At 50.8% G+C, this 21,374-nt stretch overlaps 2 protein-coding genes across 3 annotated transcripts in view; one reads left to right on the forward strand and one right to left on the reverse strand.

Annotated features, from left to right (window-relative positions):
- Agpat4 (1-acylglycerol-3-phosphate O-acyltransferase 4) overlaps window positions 1-15,355 on the forward strand; it is a 98,751-nt gene extending 83,396 nt beyond the window's left edge. Inside the window, exons 4-9 of the mRNA XM_057762904.1 lie at window positions 5,960-6,121; window positions 6,358-6,511; window positions 8,752-8,854; window positions 11,451-11,526; window positions 12,844-13,042; window positions 14,737-15,355. Coding sequence (XP_057618887.1) covers window positions 5,960-6,121; window positions 6,358-6,511; window positions 8,752-8,854; window positions 11,451-11,526; window positions 12,844-13,042; window positions 14,737-14,831 — 789 coding nt within the window. The 3' untranslated portion in view covers window positions 14,832-15,355. The remainder of the gene's footprint in view (window positions 1-5,959; window positions 6,122-6,357; window positions 6,512-8,751; window positions 8,855-11,450; window positions 11,527-12,843; window positions 13,043-14,736) is intronic.
- Window positions 15,356-16,858: 1,503 nt separating this feature from the next.
- The window catches only part of Map3k4 (mitogen-activated protein kinase kinase kinase 4), a 98,172-nt gene continuing 93,656 nt past the window's right edge, over window positions 16,859-21,374 (reverse strand). For both annotated transcript variants that reach the window (XM_057755531.1, XM_057755525.1), the window contains one exon: window positions 16,859-20,035. In XM_057755531.1, the coding sequence (XP_057611514.1) occupies window positions 20,015-20,035 (21 nt within the window). In that variant the 3' untranslated portion in view covers window positions 16,859-20,014. The remainder of the gene's footprint in view (window positions 20,036-21,374) is intronic.

Below are 21,374 nucleotides of genomic sequence, written 5' to 3' on the forward strand. Positions count from 1 at the left end.
ACTGCCTTCCACACCCTGATGTTTTGTTTAGACCCTCTCTCATTTCCTCCTCCTGGCAAATATCAGTCAGGTATTGCAAGGCAGCATGGCCTAAAAACAGGTTAGAATTTGTTGTGTTTCTATGTGCAGAGAACAAAAGAGAAGAATTACTTTTTTCCCCTCCCTCTTCCCTCCCTCCTTTCCAAGACTGTGCTAGAACTCCTCTGTAGACCAGGTTGGCCTTGAACTCACATAGCTCTTGCCTGCTCCTGTGAGATGTCCTTCTGCATATGAGTTGCTTTTATTGGATAATGAATAAAGTTGTTTCGACCAATGGCTTCACTGAGTAAACACAGGCGGGGAAATCTGAACAGAGAGAGTAGGTGGAGTCAAAGAGATGCCATGCAGCTGCCAAAGGAGAGGGACACGCTGGAACCTTACCAGTAGGCCACAGCTTTATAGTAATACACAGATTAATAGAAATGGACTTTAAGAGTTAGTTAATAAGAAGCCTGAGCTAGTAGGCCAAGCAGTGTTGTAATTAATATAGTTTCTGTGTGATTATTTGGGTCTAGGTGACTGGGAATGAACAAGCAGTCTCTGTTTACAGCCTGCCTCTGCCTCCACAGCGCTGAAATTAAAGGCATGAGGCCCCACTTCCCAGCTTGTGGTTTCTTTTTCTTTAATTTTTATTGAAATTTTTTTATTGTTTATTTATTAAAGATTTCTGCCTTCTCCCCGCCACCACCTCCCATTTCCCTCCCCCTCCCTCATCATCCCTAAGAGTAATCTGGGTTCCCTGCCCTGTAGGAAGTCCAAGGACCACCCACCTCCATCCAGGTCTAGTAAGGTGAGCATCCAAACTGCCTAGGCTCCCACCAAGCCAATACGAGCAGTAGGATCAAAAACCCATTGCCATTGTTCTTGAGTTCTCAGTAGTCCTCATTGTCCATTATGTTCAGCAAGTCCAGTTTTATCCCATGCTTTTTCAGACCCAGGCCAGCTGGCCTTGGTGAGTTCCTGATAGAACATCCCCATTGTCTCAGTGTGTGGGTGCACCTCTCGCAGTCCTGAGTTCCTTGCTCGTGCTCTGTCTCCTGCTCTTGATTTGGACCTTGAGATTTCAGTCCGGTGCTCCAATGTGGGTCTTTGTCTCTGTCTCCTTTCATCGCCTAAATGTTTTTCTTTGGGTTCACCTTCTTAATTAGCTTCTCTAGGACCACGCATAATAGGCTCAACATCCCCTATTCATGGCTAGAAACCAAATATGAGTGAGTACATCCCATGTTCCTCTTTTTGGGTCTGGCTCACCTCACTCAGGATAGTGTTTTCTATTTCCGTCCATTTGCCTGCAAAATTCAGGAAGTCATTGTTTTTTACTGCTGAGTAGTACTCTAATATGTATATATTCCATACTTCATCCATTCTTCCATTGAAGGGCTGAAAATTTTTTTATACAATGTATTTTCTTTATGTTCTGTCCCGGTCTCATACACACACACCCCAAAAATCAAAACAAAGAACTAGCAAGACGAAAAAAATAAGCAACAACAAAATGAAACAAAAAGCTGATCACCAAAACCAGCAGGAAGTTCATGTTGTGTTGGCTTCTGCTCCTGGGCATGGGGCCTGCCCTGGAGTGTGGTTGATGGACTCTGTGACACTCCATTTCTGAAAACTGATTTTCCTTTTCAGTAGGGATCAATTGCGAATATCTTCTAGTTAGGGGTGCAACCCTCAGATCCCCTCTCAGTATGGGACCTTTCTGGCTTGAACAAGTATAACCCTCCGTGTGCCGGGGAGAATGGCAGGAGCTCCTTAGCCCTCCTATGGGGGTTAAACAAAACTATCGTAAGTGGACTAGATTTGACTGTTGAGGAGCCTCCTGGGGACTTTCTGAGGGAGGTGGTATTAAAGGGAAGCCTGGAAAGACCTGGTATGACTCCAGGAAGAGACAAGAGGTCAAGGTCAGAGGGCCCACGAGAGAATCCAGGAGAGTGGGTGCTTGAAAAGAGAAATAATTGGCATACCCACTGAGTGAGCGGTGTCCAGGGACCATGGCAGCCTGAGCGTGATATCTGAGGTTTCCCCACTAGAGGAGGGCTAAGTGCGTCTATCAGCCCCCACCCCAGCCCAACCTCCAACTCCTGTGCTCAAGTCAACATGGGGTGACCTGAGTCTGCATGTTGGTGATGCTGTTTGAGCCCAGTGGAGGGATGGCGTATAGTGAGCTCCAAAACCAGCCTCTTTTTCCTACAGGCTTGTGCTCCTGAGAGGGGCAATCACTGCTCTCCTGGCACAGCCCCTCCCATTCCCTGCTCTATGGGTTCAGGATTCTCACTCTCCGCTGACTACCACCCTAGGGCTGGAGACCATCCCCTCCTGACAGCGGCTCGGCCATGGAGCAGACGGCCTGCGACTGCCCAGCTCTCAGAGCTCTGAGATTGCGCGCCAGCTGGGGAGGGGGCCTAGCATCTCCTGCTTGTCTTTGGCTCTCTGAAGGGCTCCGAGAGCACCTGGTATTGAAAATGGGTCCTAATAATCAATTTCTTACATCTCGGTCGAGATTAATTGGCACCCTAACTGCAGATTTTGGCAGGCTGAGTGGACAGATGTGCTACTTTAGGCCCTGACCGTTCGTTCACGTACTAAGCCAGGAGGCAGGGGGAGGGGGAGGCAGAGAACCTGGTATTATACAGATAAGAAATCCAAGTAAATGACATCTACAAGGTGACCAAGTGAATCATGGGTAGAGAAAAGTCCCAGGCAGCTCAGAGAAGCACAGCCGACTCCTTGAATATACTCCCAAGCCAGCCCTAAGCTAGGCCTGCAGGGCCCCTTCTCCACTGGCAAGCCAGTTAAGTTAGCCCATGCTGGCCAGAAGCTAACCCGGCAGAGACTAGGCTGTCTGATATCAGGGTCAGCCACAGCCACCTCCCTCTTCTGCAAACAGTGCCAGCCAGTGACATCTGCTCAGAACAGCTTTGCTCCCCACTAATTACCCCCACCCATCCCTCTGTTCCCGCCCGGGGCCCTGCACACCTGCCACTGTGACTCTTTCAATCGGCCATCCCACCCCACACCTGTCAGAGCCAGGCGTCCCATTATCTCCTGACTGTCAGGAGTCCTGTGTGTCTGCCTCTGTTTCGTACCCCACCCCCACCCCACTCCATGTACTGCCTTCTGCTTATCCTCCCAGATGCTCTGGACTAAGGCAAGCCTTTCAGAATAGTAAGGGGGTGGGGGCCGTGGGAATAGGGTGTCTAGGGGTGGGGGTGGTGAGAACCTTGCACAGGAAGCTCCTTTTATCTTTTTGTTGTTGTTGTTCTGGCTGCCACAGCTCCTCAGAGAAGAGCCCTGGTGAAAAATACCCTTGCTGGTCACACAGCACACTCGTTGACCACCCAAAGCCCCTCCTCTCCCCACTACACTTTGCACATCGGTCAAATCTAGAAAAGTCTGAGGCTTGCCGAGGGGAGGGAAGCGGCTGGGTTGAGAGCTGAAGGACCTCTCACACTGGGCTTGATTTTGATAAACGATCCATGGTTATTTTCCAGCCAAGAGAGATGAATTCTTCGAGAGTGCTTTTGTTTCGCGTGTGGCCTGTGTAATTCCCCCATGGCTGTGACTGATCGCGGAACAGGGTTCATTTTGTTTGGAGACTCTTGGGACTCTCTGGTAGGAAACTCTGCACAGCCTTTTCCTGTGCGAGAGACCTTGGAAAGCCAGAGCAGGGCCAGCACGGTAAGGAAGATGTACTGCATGCTAGAGTCTCTCACTTTTGGTACCCACTGCACGTCCTGCTCATCACTGTGAGGACTGTCCTCATCCCCTTCGCCACCCCGGGCTTTCCCTGTACACATTGCTGTCACAGAAGGGCAGTCCCTCAACCCATGCACAAAGAAAGTGACTAAGTCAGTCCTCACTGTTCTACCACGTTTTGCCTCTAAACTCTGCCTACCTTGAGGTCACAGACAGTCCCATCCACCTTTGTGTCCCCAGCACTGGCCACATGGAGGTCCTTGCTAGATAGTGTTCACATGGACTGCTCAGTTTGAGGTTAACAATTCCAGGAGATAAATTATCATGTCACCAGTGGGCACCAAGGTTGCGCTGTTGGTTGGCTTGCTCGTCCTTCTTCCTACTGAGCCATCATCACCTTGCAGCTCTGATCTTGCTATATTTAGTAGAAATGTCAAACCTTGGCTAGACCCGAAGGACTAACTGATTAAACCTTCAGGAATGGTTCTGTGTCTGGAAGTTAGTAAGGTATTAATGCAAACACAGCCTTGACCAGGAACCATCCTGCGGAGCGACCTTGCTCCTGAATGAGTTTCTGCCAGACCCTGGGAGTTTGGGGTTCAGGGACAGGGAACAGTGCTGGTCACAGATCCTAACCTGCAGACCCAGCACTGTCTTGGACCTAGAAGGGGTCTCGTTTGAAGTCTTGTACTGAAATGGGTTAAAAGCCACCAAATCTGAGGATTAAGATGCCCCAAGTTCCTGTGTTATTTAAAGCAGATCTTTCTATGGTCATTTGACTACACGTTGTGCCTTGGAAATGCTGCTTCTGGCTCATAGAGTGACTGTTTTCTCTGAGAGATGGGTGATGTCCTCCCTGGCTGGGTGGGACACCCATGGTAATGAAATTCTCATTCCTCATGACCCAGGAACACCCTTCACTCTCACATCCAACCCCCATCGCCAGATAATTTCCGGAGATTTTCAACTGTAGGATGAACTGTGACATAAAAGCTGGCCAAGTTAGACACTGCAGCACCTGGTGGTTGTGGTCACCCTGTATAAATGTCAGGTTTCCCTAGACGTGTTTTTGTCTTCCTTTCAGAACAGTTTCTGGTCATAAATGAGTTGACTTATGAAAGATGTTAGCATGTCCCCTGCTTTCTCTCTCTTCCTCTCTCTGATCTATCCACCTCCTACTTAGTGTAACACAAGAATTTTAGACAGCGTGAATATTAGTGGCTGTAAATTAAGGGTTGACTAAGTTGACTTGTAATTAGCCAGCCAGCTCTGTGGACTGCATTGTCTCTGTGACGTCCATTCAGCCCCATGGTAGCAGCTGTGTGGTTGCTGCATTCAGGTGAATGCTAGCTCTGGTGACAATAAGACTGTGTTGGCACCAGTGGGCAGGAGAGCAGAGTGGCCCTTGGTTCGCAGACTCAGCTATACTAATACACTAGTCAATGAATGTTTTTACTATGGGGACAGGAAAGTGACTTGTGGTGATATCAGACAGTGATGGAAATACAAGGAGGTGAGTGGTGAGGTCAAGCGCATCCTGAGACTAGTGTTGGCCAGCTGTCCTGGAATATGCAGCAATAACAAGGAGTCTCTGCTTCAAACAAGATGAGGGTTGATGTCCGCTGGCCTCTGGCCTCCACATGTGTACCATGACACACATGCACCATGGCACACGTGCCTGCATTCATACATATGAATGTGATTGTACACACACACACACACAAACGGTGGGGAGACGCAGGCAGACCTGTGATCCAGGTTGCCTTCCAGCCTACCCTGCTCCTCATGCCAGCAGCTATGGGGCCCCTCTAACCCTGCTGACCTCCAATCGCCCATCTGTCACGTGGACCTTGCTGGCCTTGTCTGCAGAACTCAATGGCTTTGTTGATGGCTATCTTTGATGGCGTCATACAGATTTGCCCAGGTAGAGCTTCAGGGTGGGCTTGGTGAGCATGCCAAATACCAATAACCTAGGTAGGAGGGCTCTGGTCCACGAGAGCATCCTCAAGCCTCTATCCCCTTAGCTGAGAGCTGGTACTTTCACAGACCACCCCCAAGCGGTGAGTATGCTCTTGACCTCGGGTCAGTGCAGCCAGAAGAGTTCTGAGCGCCAAGGCTTTGGTATAACTGGTTCCTTCTTACCCCTAAGATCTCCAACAGCCGTGAAGAACTTCTGTCTCCCTCACAGACACCCTGAAGTGCTCTACCTCTATTTCAGAACTCCAAAGTCTTGGCCAAGAAAGAGCTGGCTTACGTCCCAATCATTGGCTGGATGTGGTACTTCGTAGAAATGATCTTCTGCACGCGCAAGTGGGAGCAGGATCGGCAGACGGTCGCCAAGAGCCTGCTGCACCTCCGGGACTACCCAGAAAACTATCTGGTACGCAGGCACAGTGTGTCGTCTGGCTCCTATGGCTGCCACGCTTAGGGGGCACTTCAGGAACAGGAATGAGCATAGAACTGAGTGGGACCTGAAATTGTGTTTGATTTTAGGGCTCTATGTAACGCGAGGGCTCTAGAACTGACCTGGCTTCAGGCGAGACTCTTTACCTCTATGGGTTGACTGTGGTCTCTGGTTGGTGTTGGAGTTGTGTGACTGCATCCTTTGCTTTCCAGTTCCTGATTCACTGTGAGGGCACAAGGTTCACAGAGAAGAAACACCAGATCAGCATGCAGGTGGCCCAAGCCAAGGGGCTGCCCAGTCTCAAGCACCACCTGCTGCCACGCACCAAGGGCTTTGCTATCACCGTGAAGTGCTTGCGAGATGTAGGTAAGGATGCCGGCCAAACAGGGGTCTTCAAGGCTGGCTGGCACTTGGGACGAGGGGCAGGTGCAAGGCTGCCTGGGCCCCTCATGTTTTTGCATCTCAGTGACTACCGCCCTCTGCTGGTCAATGGCGTCACTGCATGGAGCATGCAGACGTGATGGCCTGATGGTGGAGCAGCTGCAGGGTCTTTGAAGCATCTCTTGCTTGTCTATTGCTATCAACCACCTGCAGATAACCTGACCTGTATACTATGGCAGCTGACTTGTGGGTCTGGAGCCTCAAGCCACTGTAGATAAAAACAGAAGAAAGCTGTGGTAACTTGCCCCTGATGTCCTGCTATGACTTCTCTCTCTCTCTCTCTCTCCTTTTTATATTTTTGTGGGGGCAGAGTTTCTCTGTTTCTCTGTAGGTTTAGAACCTATGGAACTTATTCTGTAGACCAGGCTGGCCTTAAACTCAGAGGTCCACCTGTCTCTGCCTTTAATCCCAAGTGAGAGGATTAAAGGCATGTACTACCACCACCCAGCTTCCCCCATTTCTTTTTAAACCCTCTGCTTCAGTGTAAAATGTATTTTCTTGTTCTTCTACATAACACCTTTCTCTCACATTGGGCTCCCAAGAGAGGCTTGACGTCATACTTGGGCTGGGTAGGACATGACACAGCTTTAAGTGGGAAGGCATCATAGGGTTGGGTAGGCCTTTCTAGAACTTCATGTGCCAGGTTTTGTCCTGCAGTCAGAATTGGACAAAGCTGGCCCTGTGGTTTCAGGCCCTATGTACCTCTTCTTGTGAGGGAGACCTCCTTAGCCCCACATCACGGATTAGCCAGGGCACCAAGGACATGAACAGGTTAAAAGTCTTTTGGTCTAGTGCTCACTTATGACAGAGAGTTGTTAGCTCTTTCAGGGCACATCCTCTGGGTATGCCTACGAGGGGGACCCTCTCCCATCAGCAAAGGCTGGGGACCTATAGAACTGTAGCAGGGTCAGACATCAGGGAAAAAATGGATGGTGATTTTATCACCTTTGAATCCTTATTCTTCATACTTCTGAGTGGTCCAGGTACCAGTTAGGGACCCTATGATCCCCCACTACTTGCACTAATAGTAACTGCATTTATGTAAAGCTCTCGGCTCAGGGCCATGATCTATCATCACGCGTATAGTGTGCTGGGTCTGCCATTGTGACCGACATCTGTCACCTCAGCCACTATGTGATGATGGCAACACGAGTCCACTCTCCCGAACACTGAGGTTTGGAAGATTGAGGGATGTAGCTAAGCAAACTGCCTATCGCTGGGAAGAAGTGTTTGTGGGCGCCACACCCAGCCACGCTCTGGACCTCCTCTAGTTTCTCCTTTCTCTGCTGCCTTGCACACTGGGAAGAGGCCGTCCGTTCCTGCCATGGTTTTTCACAATCTATTCACTTGTTTTTGTCATGAGCTAGCCCATTCTTTGATCAGTAAGCATTTCTTGAGCCTGGGCCAGGTCCCAGGGCTCCCACAGCAAGCTTGACTAGAATGCTGGCAGGGTAGCTTAGCGTGCAGGATGTAGATGCCTTGTCCTGGCTTTGTGGCTGCTTCATTTGGGGGCTGAAAATGTTCATAGAAAAGTTTACACCATGGCCGGAGAGATGGCTCCGTGGAGCACTTACTGCGCTCGCAGAGGACTGGGGTTCCTGTCCCATCACCCTCCTCTGGTGGCTCACAACTGCCTGTAAATCCAGCAACAGGGGATCTGACATCTTCTCCTGGCCTCATGGGCACGCAGACCCACACAAACGCATCCATATAGTTAAGTAAATCTTTTATAAATTTTCCATTAAAAAAATCAGAATGGCTGTAGTTGTGCAACAGACACAGCCTCGGATGAGTTTAACCCATCTTCTGCCCACGTTTGTCCAAACAGCCACAGGTGCTAGCCAGGACAGCTCTGCCGACTAGAAAGTCACTCATTACTGTCATTGCCAATCTAGATCTGATGGGAATCACCACTTTCAAGCCCACGGGACCACAGGAGTTACTGTTGGATGACTAACTTATAGTTGGCTTTCTGGTTACAAAAGATGACACGTGTCCAATATAGGGCAAGTAAACAATCTAGGAAAAGCCAAGGAAGAGAGATCTTATCCCATGAGTCATTGGTAGATGGGTTACGGAGTGCTTATGTCTTCCACTGTGTGTGACTACCAAGCAGAACCGGCCTCACCTGCTATATACTGCCTTGTGTTTGTCTTGTCTTATAGTCCCAGCTGTATATGACTGTACACTCAATTTCAGAAACAATGAAAACCCAACACTGCTGGGAGTCTTAAATGGAAAGAAATATCATGCGGACTGCTATGTTAGGTAAGTCGGCCCTGCATCCTCCGTAGGAAAGGGGGAGCTTGTTTCTAAGCACCAAATCACTACCTGCAGCCTTCTAGGAGAACCTGTTAGCATCTCTCTGGAAGCTGCCTTCCCAGTCAACTTCTTTCCAGTCTTTATTTACATTTGAACTCAAGAGGCACACCTTACTTCCTGGGGAGTAGTAGCCTTCCCTCCCAGTTCCTTACTATCTGCTCACCCTCACTGTGCTCAGAGCTCAGGGTGGACAGAGGGAAAACCAATGCTCACTGTCAGTCATTCTTTATGACACATTTCCTGGGCAGAGGCATCTGCTCTTTGGAAAGACAAACCCCTTTTGTTTTACTTTTTTTTTTTCTTACACAATGCATGTAACTTCTCCATAATGTCACCAAGATTAGTGGAACCATGAAGGGAAGCAGTAGCAGACAGGAAGCCACAGGGTGGTTTGTTCAATAAACCAGGGACTTACTAACATGCAGTCTGAATCTGGTCAGGTGGCACTGGTTTCTGATGCTGTTGGTCATCTTTGAAGGCCATCCAAGAGCCCCTGAACGTCCACACGGAAGTAGACAAATGGCATCGAGCTTTTTGGTTAAAGATCCTTCTGATGCCAGGTCACAGCACAATGTGATGAAGGCCCAGTGGCTAAGCCCTCTGCCATGTCACTCAAGGTGCTTCAGCGCACAGATGCTTTAGTGGACGGACAGCCTATGTTAGCTCCCCGGAAATGCTGCCAGCTTTCCCACAATATGAAGAAGCACCATCAGTGTCCTTTTCTAACAATGCTGGCACGGGCTGCCATACTGCTCAGTGTATGGCAGACAAGAGACACCACTGTCACCCAAGAAGAACCCCGGCAACTCCCCCCCACTCGAGATACACTGGGTTCTTCCTCTCTGGAGTCCCTTTGACATTTGGTGAGAGTTCTGCTTTGTTGGACCCTGGTAGGGTGCAAGACTGTTCGTACGCCATAGGGGGATTTTCTCAGTCACTGCAGTTCTTTGGAGTATATGGGGGATTGGAGTCGAGTACACAGCCACCTGTGATCCTTTCAGGTTCACCCACCAACGCCAGCAAGCGTTCATGGTCGCGGAAGACCATGACGTTATCCAACATCCCTGTCACATGTAGTAGCCCACTTAGGACGACGGGGACTCACCTCAGTCCATATAGGGTTCACACACTTAGAGCACTGCCGTCTGGGACATTATTAAAAAGAGTAAAACTACGTACGCTCCCACGACCCGAGCCAGGACATGCTCTGCAAGGCGTGGCTAGCCTTTCCTGAGACACTTCCTCATCTTCCTTGCAACCAGAGATTGCAAAGAGCAAGACGCGTGGATTTCATGGAAACACATGCAGGGACCAAAAAGGTCAAGGGACGTTTTCTGTGTAGCTTGGAGGGATTTTGGCAACAGGACGAATTTACCCACGGAGAACACTGAAGCCTCTGGTGGCCAGCCTAGCAGTGGTGGCTGACTACAGACAAGGCAACCCCAGATCTCCTCCGAACCCCTACGATGTCCTGGGCTAATCTTTAAACTCCTCTCTGAGGTATTTCTGGGCACACTGGAGTGTGAAATGTCCCATGGAAAATCATGACAAATACTCTTTTCTGCGGACCAAATCAGACACCCTTGAAATTTCCAGAGCCAGTATCCTGAGAACTCAGGGAGCAGGAAACGCAGATGCTACTTCTCCGTGTGCAGGCGGGCTCTTTGCTAACAGATATCTCTCCCACCCTTGCCAGCTCCGGCCTGAGAGCAGCCACTCAGGTGCAAAGTAACTTAGGGATCCCTATTCTGCCCAGGTGCCCTCCCTTCTCACATGACAGGGGTGCCCGAGTACCTGAGCTTCCAGGATCTGCCTCAAGTGTGGGTGACCTCAGTAGAGACCAAAGGAGCCACTCGGTGAGAGTTCGCCATTGCCATTCCTGTTGGTCCTTGGCTGAAGAAAGCAGTATGGGGGTGCTGCTCCGTAGACAGGATTCTCTACCTATCAGATGGTGTCACGTGGAAAACAAGGCAGCACTGTCCTCTTTGGGGGAAGCAAGTATCATGTTTGGGGAGGTGGAAGCTGGATAAGGCCAGGTCCCCATTCCTGACAACCATCTCTGTGTCATCGATTTGACCCTTGCTTGGTTCTGTTTGGCCATGACTGCATTTTGGGATTTCCATCTATCTTAGGGTTCCTATTGCTATGAAGGAACACCATGATCACGGCAATTTATAAAGGAAAGCATTTAACTAGAGCGGCTAACTTACCGTTTCAGAGGTTTAGTCCATTAATGGCGGATCATGGCAGTGCGCAGGCAGCCATGGTGCTGGAGAAGGAGCTGAGAGTCCTACATCTTGATCCACAGGCAACAGGAAGTGAACTGAGACTGGGTATAGCTTGAGAGCAAGAGACCTCAGTGCCCAGTCTCACAGGGACACATTTCTTCCAACAAGGCCACACCTCCTAATAGTGCCACCCTGTGAACTTACGGGGGGAGGGCAGTTACATTCACACCCCCCACCCCACCCCTGGGCCGCTTGCCTCTGGAACGGGTGCTCAGCATGGCTCTCTCCATGCTAACTCTTCTCTGCTTTCACAGGAGGATCCCGATGGAAGACATCCCAGAGGACGAGGACAAGTGCTCAGCCTGGCTACACAAACTCTACCAGGAGAAGGTGGGTGTGCCCAGCTGTGGGGTTTAGGGTGGAAGATGACACTTTAGTGGGTGGGCACTGGGAGCCAGTTATTGGAGCCCCTAGCTATCCACGTGTCCAGCAGTAAGAGCGTAGCAGAATGCATCATCAGGTGGCCCCACAGGAAGTGAAACCCTGGTGTGGGTGGAGTGGGCCAACAGGAGGTCATGGCTGCTCTGTGTTGTCCAGAGAAGAAGCGACAGTCGCTGAACTCACAAGGGAGTTTTTATTAATGTGCAGCGAGCAAAGGAAGGGAACAGATAGCAGAGGTAGGGGGACGGACAGCAGACATCCTCGCTGGGGACTTGGCGCATCTGGGCGGCATCACCTGGATTCTCAGCTGAGCTCTGTCCACGGAGGAGCTCTGGCTTCCTCTTCCCGTCCAGGCATTTACACCACAGGGTAAACGATTGTAGCTTCTACTGGAAATGGTCCTTCTTCCAACTCTTCTCAAGGGCTCAGTGTTTTTAATTCTCTTAATTGCTTTCTCTTTTCCATTCTCGCTGTCACAGAGTTATAGAAGACACTTAAAATGAACGAGCTCAGTGAGACAAGGGGGAGGGAGAGAGCGAGAGAGAGCCTCCTTGGTCTCAGTGTTCCCTTTCTAACAAGCTTCAACCGCATGTGAAAGTTTACCAATATAATGTATATCACAGTGGTCCGGCAGCCTGGCCTGCTGCCCAGGCACATGTCCCTAAGGGAGGGTTCACTTTAGTGACAGATGTGGTCTTGACTGTGCTTGAGCAAACTATTTGGTGGCCCTGTGTCACTTCAAAGTGTGACTCAAATAACAATGCATCCCCGAAGGGTCCCTGGTCCAGCTCCCGAGCAGGGCCTTGGCTTTCACAGGCTTCTCTCTTCCAAAAATATAATAGGGCAAGGAGAACCTAATTATCATTGCCCTAACTTGATCTAATAGAGGTTGTGCCAAGAAAGTGCTGGCTCCTGCAGTGAAGAGTACCTTGTCCCTTGTGGACCCCCAGCTCAACCCAAGCTCAAGGCCAGAGTGAGCGCGTGTCCTAGGTTGGTGTGGGCAGAGCTCAAGAGGCCGGTCATTTGCCTTCTCAACCTAACACCACGGTCCTGCTGTGTCTCCTCGGTGCCTACTGAGGCTGGCCAGCCCCAACCTCCCTCCCACGCAGGAAGGAGAGTGGCAGACAGCCACTAGATGTGACACTGGGCAGCAATGAAACTCCCTAGTAGCTGCCCACAGAGCACTTTCTGTAAGGTTTTACCAGAGACCCAGTAGGCACCACCTGGAGCCCAGCATGGTGTCTGAGGCACATTTTCTGTCCCCAGGATGCCTTTCAGGAGGAATACTACAGGACAGGGGTCTTCCCAGAGACCCCCTGGGTCCCCCCACGCCGGCCTTGGGCTCTGGTCAACTGGTTGTTCTGGGCGTCGCTGCTGCTCTATCCTCTCTTCCAGTTCCTCGTGAGCATGGTCAGCAGCGGTTCTTCAGTGACGCTGGCTAGCTTGGTTCTCATCTTTTGTATGGGTGAGTACAAGCCAGAGGCTCCAAGTGAAGCCAGTGTGCTTGGTGGATGCCAGATGTGTGGGTTCCTTGCAGGCTGTGGAGCAGCCCCTGAGTCTAGATGATCCTGGACCTGGAATCCCTCATCCCCTGAGACTCCTCCCTCCCTTCTCTGAAGGACAGCATGGCATGGGGCTTGAGGGATCTAGTTGCAAGCTCTTTGCCTTGGAAGTAGATGTGGGGCCCTCCCTCTGGGACTCCTGTAACTGGCGACTGGGCTGGAGTGAGGGAGTGCGGCAAGTTCCTTCTTTGTTCTTCACAATGGCTCGCTTACCCAGCACTGTCCGACCACAGCAGTTCCCCACACTGAGCTTGTGTGCACGCTCCGCTCCCTCTGTCACTGCCCCGTGTGCAACACTCCCCTGCCACCTAAAGGCCAGGCCTGCTCCCGAGGCTTATGCAAGCATGAGCAGCTTCCACTTTTCCACTACTGAGGAACAGTGGCACCGGACCAAGGCCAGGAGACTGGTGTGTGTGTGTCCCGAGCAAACAGGCTGGCTATTTCTGTAAAACATAAAATATCGTGGTCTCAGGGTGGACTCCCACTTGGAGCCTGGTGCTGACAGCCATCTCCCGAGGACCACTGCAGCCTCAAGCATAAAGGTACACCACGGGCTGCATATTCTGAACACTCTTCTCACTTAGTAGTGAGCACCCTGACATGTCTGTGTGCACCAGGGTGTTGGGAAGGAGGCTAGCCAGGGCTTGATACCAGGAAGGCTAGCAGAGGCCATGCCGGCCAGCAGGAGAGCTGCACCCCTTAAAGATGGACAGGGAAAGCAGTGCCCAGTGGCTTGAGCACGCAGCCTGGGGTGCTGTGGTCATTTGGAGATTGTCCCAGAACTGATCGCTGTGTCCTTATTGACACCGTAGTCCAGTTTGCACCGCCCTCACGTCCTGCATTTCTCCCCCTTCCTGAGGCCTGTGGAGCAGAGTCCACGTCTCTTCTGCTTCCTACAGGTTATCACTGGCCCTCCTACTGAGGAGGCACTCCACTCAAGGGCCAGAATTGGGATAGGGCTTGTATCTCAGGGACTTGAGGTGTCCCGAGCAGACAGCTGTCCACCTGCACAGGCAGCTTCCCTGTTCACTACACGGGCTTGGGTAGCAGCCTTCACAGACAGTTTCTGACACACACCATCATCTGGGGCTGTACCTGCTGGCTCAGTGGTTAGGACACGGCCTGGCACCAAGCCTCTCGCCGCAGAGGTCACTGCTTATCTTCCGTGGCAGTTTCTGAGTGAGTTCCTCGATGGGTCCAGCACCTGGATAGCCACAGCTTCAGCACAAACAATGGTAGAGTTTGTGGGTATGCAAGGCCTTCATGTATCCTTACAAAGCGGCTTCCACCACAATCCCCAAACCACCACCTTTTTGCCTTGGAAAGTGGTATGGAAACCAGAGAAGTCTGTGAACAGATGCATGTTGCTTGCCCAGTTCCGTCTACCTCCACGGTTCAAGGATGCCCTCCTCCCCCAGAAGTCCTATCATTGCCCTTTTAATGTCATTTCAACATGCAGAGGAATGCCCAGAAGCTGGGGTCAGATGGTACCCAGATTCATTTCCATTTTCAGGGCAACAGCCTTCTCATGGCTCCCACTGGCTAAGTGCCCCTGGAGTGTGTTCAGGTGCTTAACTTCTTTTCCCTGTCTCTGCAGCCTCCATGGGAGTTCGATGGATGATTGGCGTGACAGAAATCGACAAGGGCTCTGCCTACGGCAATATCGACAACAAACAGAAACAAACAGACTGACCTGGGAACGTCGCCTCCAAAGGGAACCTTGGGAACTGTTGGCCCCTGCCTAGCCTTCTTAGTAGGGTTCAGTGATGGAGCTGGGGAGCCTTGCTGGGAGGAGCAGAAGCCAGAGCCCCTCTAGTCACTGAGTTTTTCTCAGCGCTGGAGGGGAAAACGAAGATGTCCTTTGATGCAGACTCTGTCTACAGTTCTTAAACCCTTTCCCGTGTGAATTTTTGGATTTGGTTATCTTTTCAGTTGCGCTCACGCGCACGTGTGTGTGTGTATATGTGTGTATATGTGTGTATATGTGTGTACATGTGTGAGAGAGGAGAATGGCGTGTTCATTTGTGACCCTGGGACAATGGGTCTCTGAGGCTGCAGGGAAGGGCGGGGCTGGGGTGAAAGGGAAGGTGGAAGGTGTCCCTGCCACCCCGTGGTGCTGCGTCTTTAACCCTCATTGCCAGCTACGGAGTCAACAGTGCTTTAGATAAGACGACTAAATTATGCCTCCAAATAAGAAAAAAAAGTGTTTTATCTGGGTTGTCTGTGGCATGTGTTTACATGAAATGTTCCAGGCTCTCCTCTGCCCTCAGTTTGGGTACTCCAGAGAACTGTGCTCCTGACAGGAGACTGCTAGGGGCTTGAGTCAAGATTTATACAAGATATTACTGAGATCAACACCCCCAAATGACCTGTCAGTATAATAGAATACTGAACAACATCCATGTAAGCAAGGGTTTGTTCTGGGTCAGAGTTCAAGGGCACAGTCTGTCCCGATGGGGAGGTCATGGGGCACGAGGAATCTGGTCCAACTCAAAGAGAATGCAGGCTCTCTGCTCACTGTCTTGTACGGGTCAGGACCCCAGCCCACGGAGTGGGGAAGCCCATGGTTGAGGTAGGTCTGCCCACCTCGGTTGTTCTAGCCTAGATTACCTGCCCAGCCAGCCAGAGGCTCGTCTCCTAGGCGATCCTGTCGCGTTGGCAAGCAGCATTAATCAGTCACAGTAAGCCAATCCAGGGATGCTACCTGTAAGAGATGTGGGCATGGAAGCCCCTCCAAGCAAGGATGAAGACAAAGGTGCTGGGCAACCAGCCGAGGGCTTGCTTGAGTCGTGGAGAGGGGTCAATGGGGACAGCTTTGGTTTCCCAGTCTTGCTGACATGCCATCCACTAGTCTTGAAGGACTTATGCTTGTTTTGAAACCAAATGGTATGAAAATATCAAAAAAACAGTCACAGGAGTTGGGAAGCCCTCAAACAGGGGCAGGGTCATTTACAAAAATGGCACTACACTCCTTTTCATCTTGTGCATGGGTACCTACTAAGGAGCCAACCACCTGGGACATCTGGCAGTCCCGAGTGGTGCTTAAGGGGGCATTCACCTGAGACCTTGAAGGAGATGAGGAAAAGCTGAGGGCACAGTCCAGCGACTTGGGCTCTCAAAGTGAATATTAAAAAGCCACAGCCTGCCAAGCACGCTGCTGGAAACAGGCCAAGGGCTCAGGGAGGATGGACACCCAAACTCCCAGGCTGGTGCGGTCTCCAGCACACACAGGCGTGACTGGTGCTTAAAGCAAGCTTCTCAATTGCTTGACCTACCAAGGAGAAAAGACCCCAAATAGGGAGGACCAGGGTGAGGTGTTCACGTTGGAACGGGTATTCTGGGTGGGCAATGGGTTGCTCCAGCTCAGAGGTGACCGGGACCCGCAAAGGGATGATTCGGAAGGAAACAGGTGCAGGGAGAGGGGGTGAGAAGGCCTCAGAGATCACTGTGTCACAGCATTCCGGGAGGCCAAACAACGGATGTCTCGGTATGTGAAGCGGTGGTGCCTGCCACTGAGACGACCAAGAACACTTGTCGAGCATATTACCAAACCAGGACCTCTGACTTCGGCAGAGTAGCAGAGAGTGCAAGGGTACCGAGAATGTGTGCCTGGGATTTTAGTATAAAAAGCAAGGCTGCGATGTGCCATTGCCATCGGAGCAAAAATAAGATAAATGAAGCATCCAGAGGCCCCGCTTCAATGGATGGGATTAAATATTTATGTAACGCTTTATTTTGAGAAAATGGGGCTGCCAAGACATCTCAGCAGGCAACGGTGCCTGCAGCCAAGAGACACGAGTTCAGTCCTCAAGCTTCATGTGTTGGAAGGAAAGAACTAGATCTCACAAGTACTCTGATCAACACACAATTGCTGTGGCACGTGTGCATGCACCATGTATGTCCACAGTCACCATTCACACTAGTATGTGTGCACACACCCTGCATGCCCACAGTTACCATTGGCACTATCAAGTGTGCGCACACCCTAACTGTCCACACAGTCACCATTCACACATCACATGTGCATGTACCCTGCATGTGCACTCTCACCATTCACACTGCTACTTTACAGTGTGGCCCATGCCACACTGGAGCTGTAGCCACCACCAAGCCCATGTAACCCATGAACCTGCACCAGGCCCTCTGGATCTCTGCAGCTCCTGCCACCCATCAGTGCCAGCACATGGAAGCTGCCACTTTAACAGCCTTGGTGCCCGTGTGAGCGGCTGACTCTTCTTACTTGGAAGTCACTTGTAGGCATGGGCCTGGTGTAAGTTGCTAACCAAAGCAGCCTAGCAGGCTGCTTTTACCAGTATTTTGAAAAGTAAGCAAATTAAACCTAAAGCACACAGAAGGAAAGAAACAATGAAGATCACTACAGGAAAAACAGAAATCAGAAAAATAAGAGAAAACACCAGTGAAGCCAGAAGAGACTGAAAAGATGGACAACCTTTATCAAGACAAAGAGCACAGATGGGTACACAGGAGTCCAAGGGACAGCAGAGGACAGATGTGTACACAGGAGTATAAGGGACAGCAGACAGATGTGTACACAGGAGTACGAGGACAGCAGACAGATGTGTACACAGGAGTACGAGGACAGCAGACAGATGTGTACACAGGAGTATAAGGGACAGCAGACAGATGTGTACACAGGAGTACGAGGACAGCAGGGCATATGGGTACACAGGAGTCCGAGGACAGCAGACAGATGGGTACACAGGAGTACGAGGACAGCAGACAGATGTGTACACAGGAGTACGAGGACAGCAGGGCATATGGGTACACAGGAGTCCGAGGACAGCAGACAGATGGGTACACAGGAGTCCGAGGACAGCAGACAGATGTGTACACAGGAGTCCGAGGACAGGGCAGATGGGTACACAGGAGTACGAGGGACAGCGGCTGAGCAGACACCGAGTGTAATGGCAGTTAGTGACTGACCGGCTGTCTGCTGAGAAATCCAACAACTTGGTGAGACAGTGAGATTCTAATGTCAGCTCAGAGAAACTGAAAACAGCCCTCCACGGACAGGTCCAGCCCGGCCAGCTTTGTGAGCAAGTCCTAACTAAGACACAACAAAAGATCAAGAAAACACAACCCACACATCTCGGAGTAAATGGAGAAAAGGCGATGTCTGATTCACTCTAGGAAGGCCACACCCCCCTGATAGGGAGTCAAGGGATCCCTAGAAACAAGAGCTACAGAGCACAGCCATCTGGGAATACAGAGGGAAAGTCCTCTCAAAAATACCATAAATGATGCAGGAAGGTAGAAAAGGGACACGTTCAACTGCAAAGCAGATTTCACCCCAGGAAGAGGAACTGCCCTTGCTCCTGGGCCACACGTCTCTATACGGATGGAGTCTACAACTCTGAGATGAAGTAAACACAAAGTCCACCGTATCTGTGTCCATGTGCCATAAGCCGCTGACTATGAACTGAAATGTGTTTCCATTCACAGCACTGTGAGGAGATCCACGGGAAAGAGGTCTCTGTAGCAGACACAAACCTGGACCCCCAAAAACAACTGAAAGAGAGGGGGCCTAATTCATGCCTAATCTGAAAGCTAAAATGAGAGGTAAGTCAGGCGGTGGGCACTGGCGGGCAATAAAGAGCAAGACAGTGAACGGGCTTCTAGAACAAACTTGATTCTCACAGACGCTATGAAGAAACTAAAAGACAAGATAAACCACAGAAAACCACAGACGGGAAAAGACATCTTCACACAGCAGATTAGGTACAGAAGGTTTACTCAAGAGCATGTTAAAAAAAAAAAAAGCTAAACACTTAAAGCTCTGCAAAAGTTGACAAATAACCTAATTCTAAAATCGGCAAAAGATCTAAACAGGTATTTCCCCAAATGGGAGAGAGAAATGGGGCCAGCAAGATGGCTCAGCAGGTAGAGGAGCTTGACGCCAAGCCTTAGGACCCGTGTACAACTCCCCCCGGACCCATATGGTGGAAGGAAAGAACCGACTCCAGCTACTTGTCCAGCCTACTTCAGGTTAGGCTCTGAAAAGACATTTGCCTATGAAGAGATCATGCACTCTCCCCCTGCCCCAGGTTCTACACATATGGGACATGGCCCAAGCCTCCACTATGGACTGTTCTAGGAGCCACCTTCAGCATTAGTGTTCCTTCATCTGAGTCACACCCTTCGCCTGTGAGCAAGCAGACTAGATCAGGCGTGTCCGTGATATGCTTCCATCTGCCTGTGTACTGAGCCCCACTCAGAACGATCCATACCTGGCTCGGTGTCCCACTGGACAAGCTTGCTCCCTGTGCTCTTTCTACTGAGAGACAGCAGGTAAAGGCAAGTGACAGACCCCCATCCTCTGTCCTGCTCGCTCTTTCACTGTGAGCCAGTAACAGACGCTGACTTAGCTTTCCTAAAATAAACCATTTATTGAAAAAGAACCTTTTCTGCAGTCTCACTAAGGAGCCTCTGCATAACAAACTCGCAGCTCGCCAACAGAGAGGTTTCACAGTCAGAGCACTCAACAAACGGGAGTAAAACAAGGTCCTGGACACCTGACAACACTACATTTTCTTTTGAACCCCAGAAGCTCAAAAACACGACACTGATGTCACGGTTCTCAGTCACGCAAGGAACGGCGGAGACAGGCGATGGTCCGTGTACAGTAGTAATGGCACTTAGCATGCGGCTTCCTTAACCTCGTCGACACTGTCGCTCAGGAGGGCCCTGTGCTACGGCAGACCACGGGAGCAGCAGCAGTGTGCTTGTCACCCGTGCAGTCTTCGGTCTCGCAGGTTAAAAAGGCTGCACTGCGCTCGGCAGTCTCATGTAAATATTACATACAGTAGTGATCGGGGATTCTGGCCACACACTACTAGGCCACGGACTGCTGGGCGTCACTCTTCATCTGTGCAAACCTGTGAGGAAGCAAGAGAAAGCTGAGCCCCTGCTGGTGCCAGAATGTTCTCGGGAGTTCCCACGTGCCTATGGAGGCCTCTCACCCACTGCAAGACCTAGCAGTCTCCTTGGCACCAGCCCCCGACGTGCGGGAAGCCTCAGGAGCAGACATGTGGTGTGTCTGCTCTCAGGACAGCGTCTTCAAATGTATGACCCAGGGCACTGGACTCATCTGCTGGACAGCTGGGAAACACTGTTTCCTCCATCACAGCCAGTCCCCGTGAAGGAGCCCTGCTCTGTCCTCTGGCCTTCCACAGGGCCTCCTGGGCAGGGTCTGGCTATGCTGCTTAGCAGCACGTTCTCACCGCCGTCACCACACACCTGACACTTTCCCAGCAAAACATGTGCCCATCTCTACTGCAGTCCACTACACCGTGGCGATCTCTGGACTGCCAGCCTCAAGCAATCACACACCTAAAGTCCTGAGAAGTGTTTCGAACACTTGAATCGACCTTACCAAAGAGACCGTCAATGCCGAGACTGCCCCTCTACCTGCTGCCCTTTGGCTCTCCTCTGGGAGATGTAACCTTCATGACTCAACAAGCCAGGAGATGGGGCCACCTAGATAACTCATTTTCACCTCTAACCTGCTGCTCTGCCAGAGCCATTCCAACTCCTCCACGTAGCTGAGTCACACTGTGCGAGCCATTCTAGGCCTGCAGAGCAGCTTCCTCTTCCTGGAAGTGCTCTGTCTGAAGGTCATCAGTCACAAGGGGTTCACATTAACTGAGACCCCTGTGACCCCTGTGCGGCTCCTGCCTCTTTTCCAGCCTTATCTTTTTTTTTTTATTTTTATTTTTATTTTTATTTTTTTTTGTTTTTCAAGACAGGGTTTCTCTGTGGTTTTTGGAGCCTGTCCTGGAACTAGCTCTTGTAGACCAGGCTGGTCTCGAACTCACAGAGATCCGCCTGCCTCTGCCTCCCAAGTGCTGGGATTAAAGGCGTGAGCCACCACCGCCCATCCAGCCTTATCTTTGACCACCCCCAACATCTTGTGCTCCCTCCTACCTCACTCACGCAAAGCCCCTCAATGGCTCCACCCCCATTAGCCTCTCCACACCTGACACCTTGTCTTCTGCCCTTCCTGCCTAGCCACACCCTCTCAGAGGCGCCGGGTGTGAAGTTCTAGGTCCTCCCATATACCTTCATCATGGCCCTTAACACAGTGACAGGTCCAAGCTGACCACACATTCTCGAGGGCAAGAACGATGCCTGTCTCTAAAATCCCATTCAAGTGTCTGCTCAAGTGTGCTTCATTGTTCTACCGTGTAGAAGTGAACATTTACTAGTGGAAAACAA

Source organism: Chionomys nivalis, chromosome 2, assembly GCF_950005125.1.
Source record: "Chionomys nivalis chromosome 2, mChiNiv1.1, whole genome shotgun sequence".
Lineage (NCBI taxonomy): Eukaryota > Metazoa > Chordata > Mammalia > Rodentia > Cricetidae > Chionomys > Chionomys nivalis.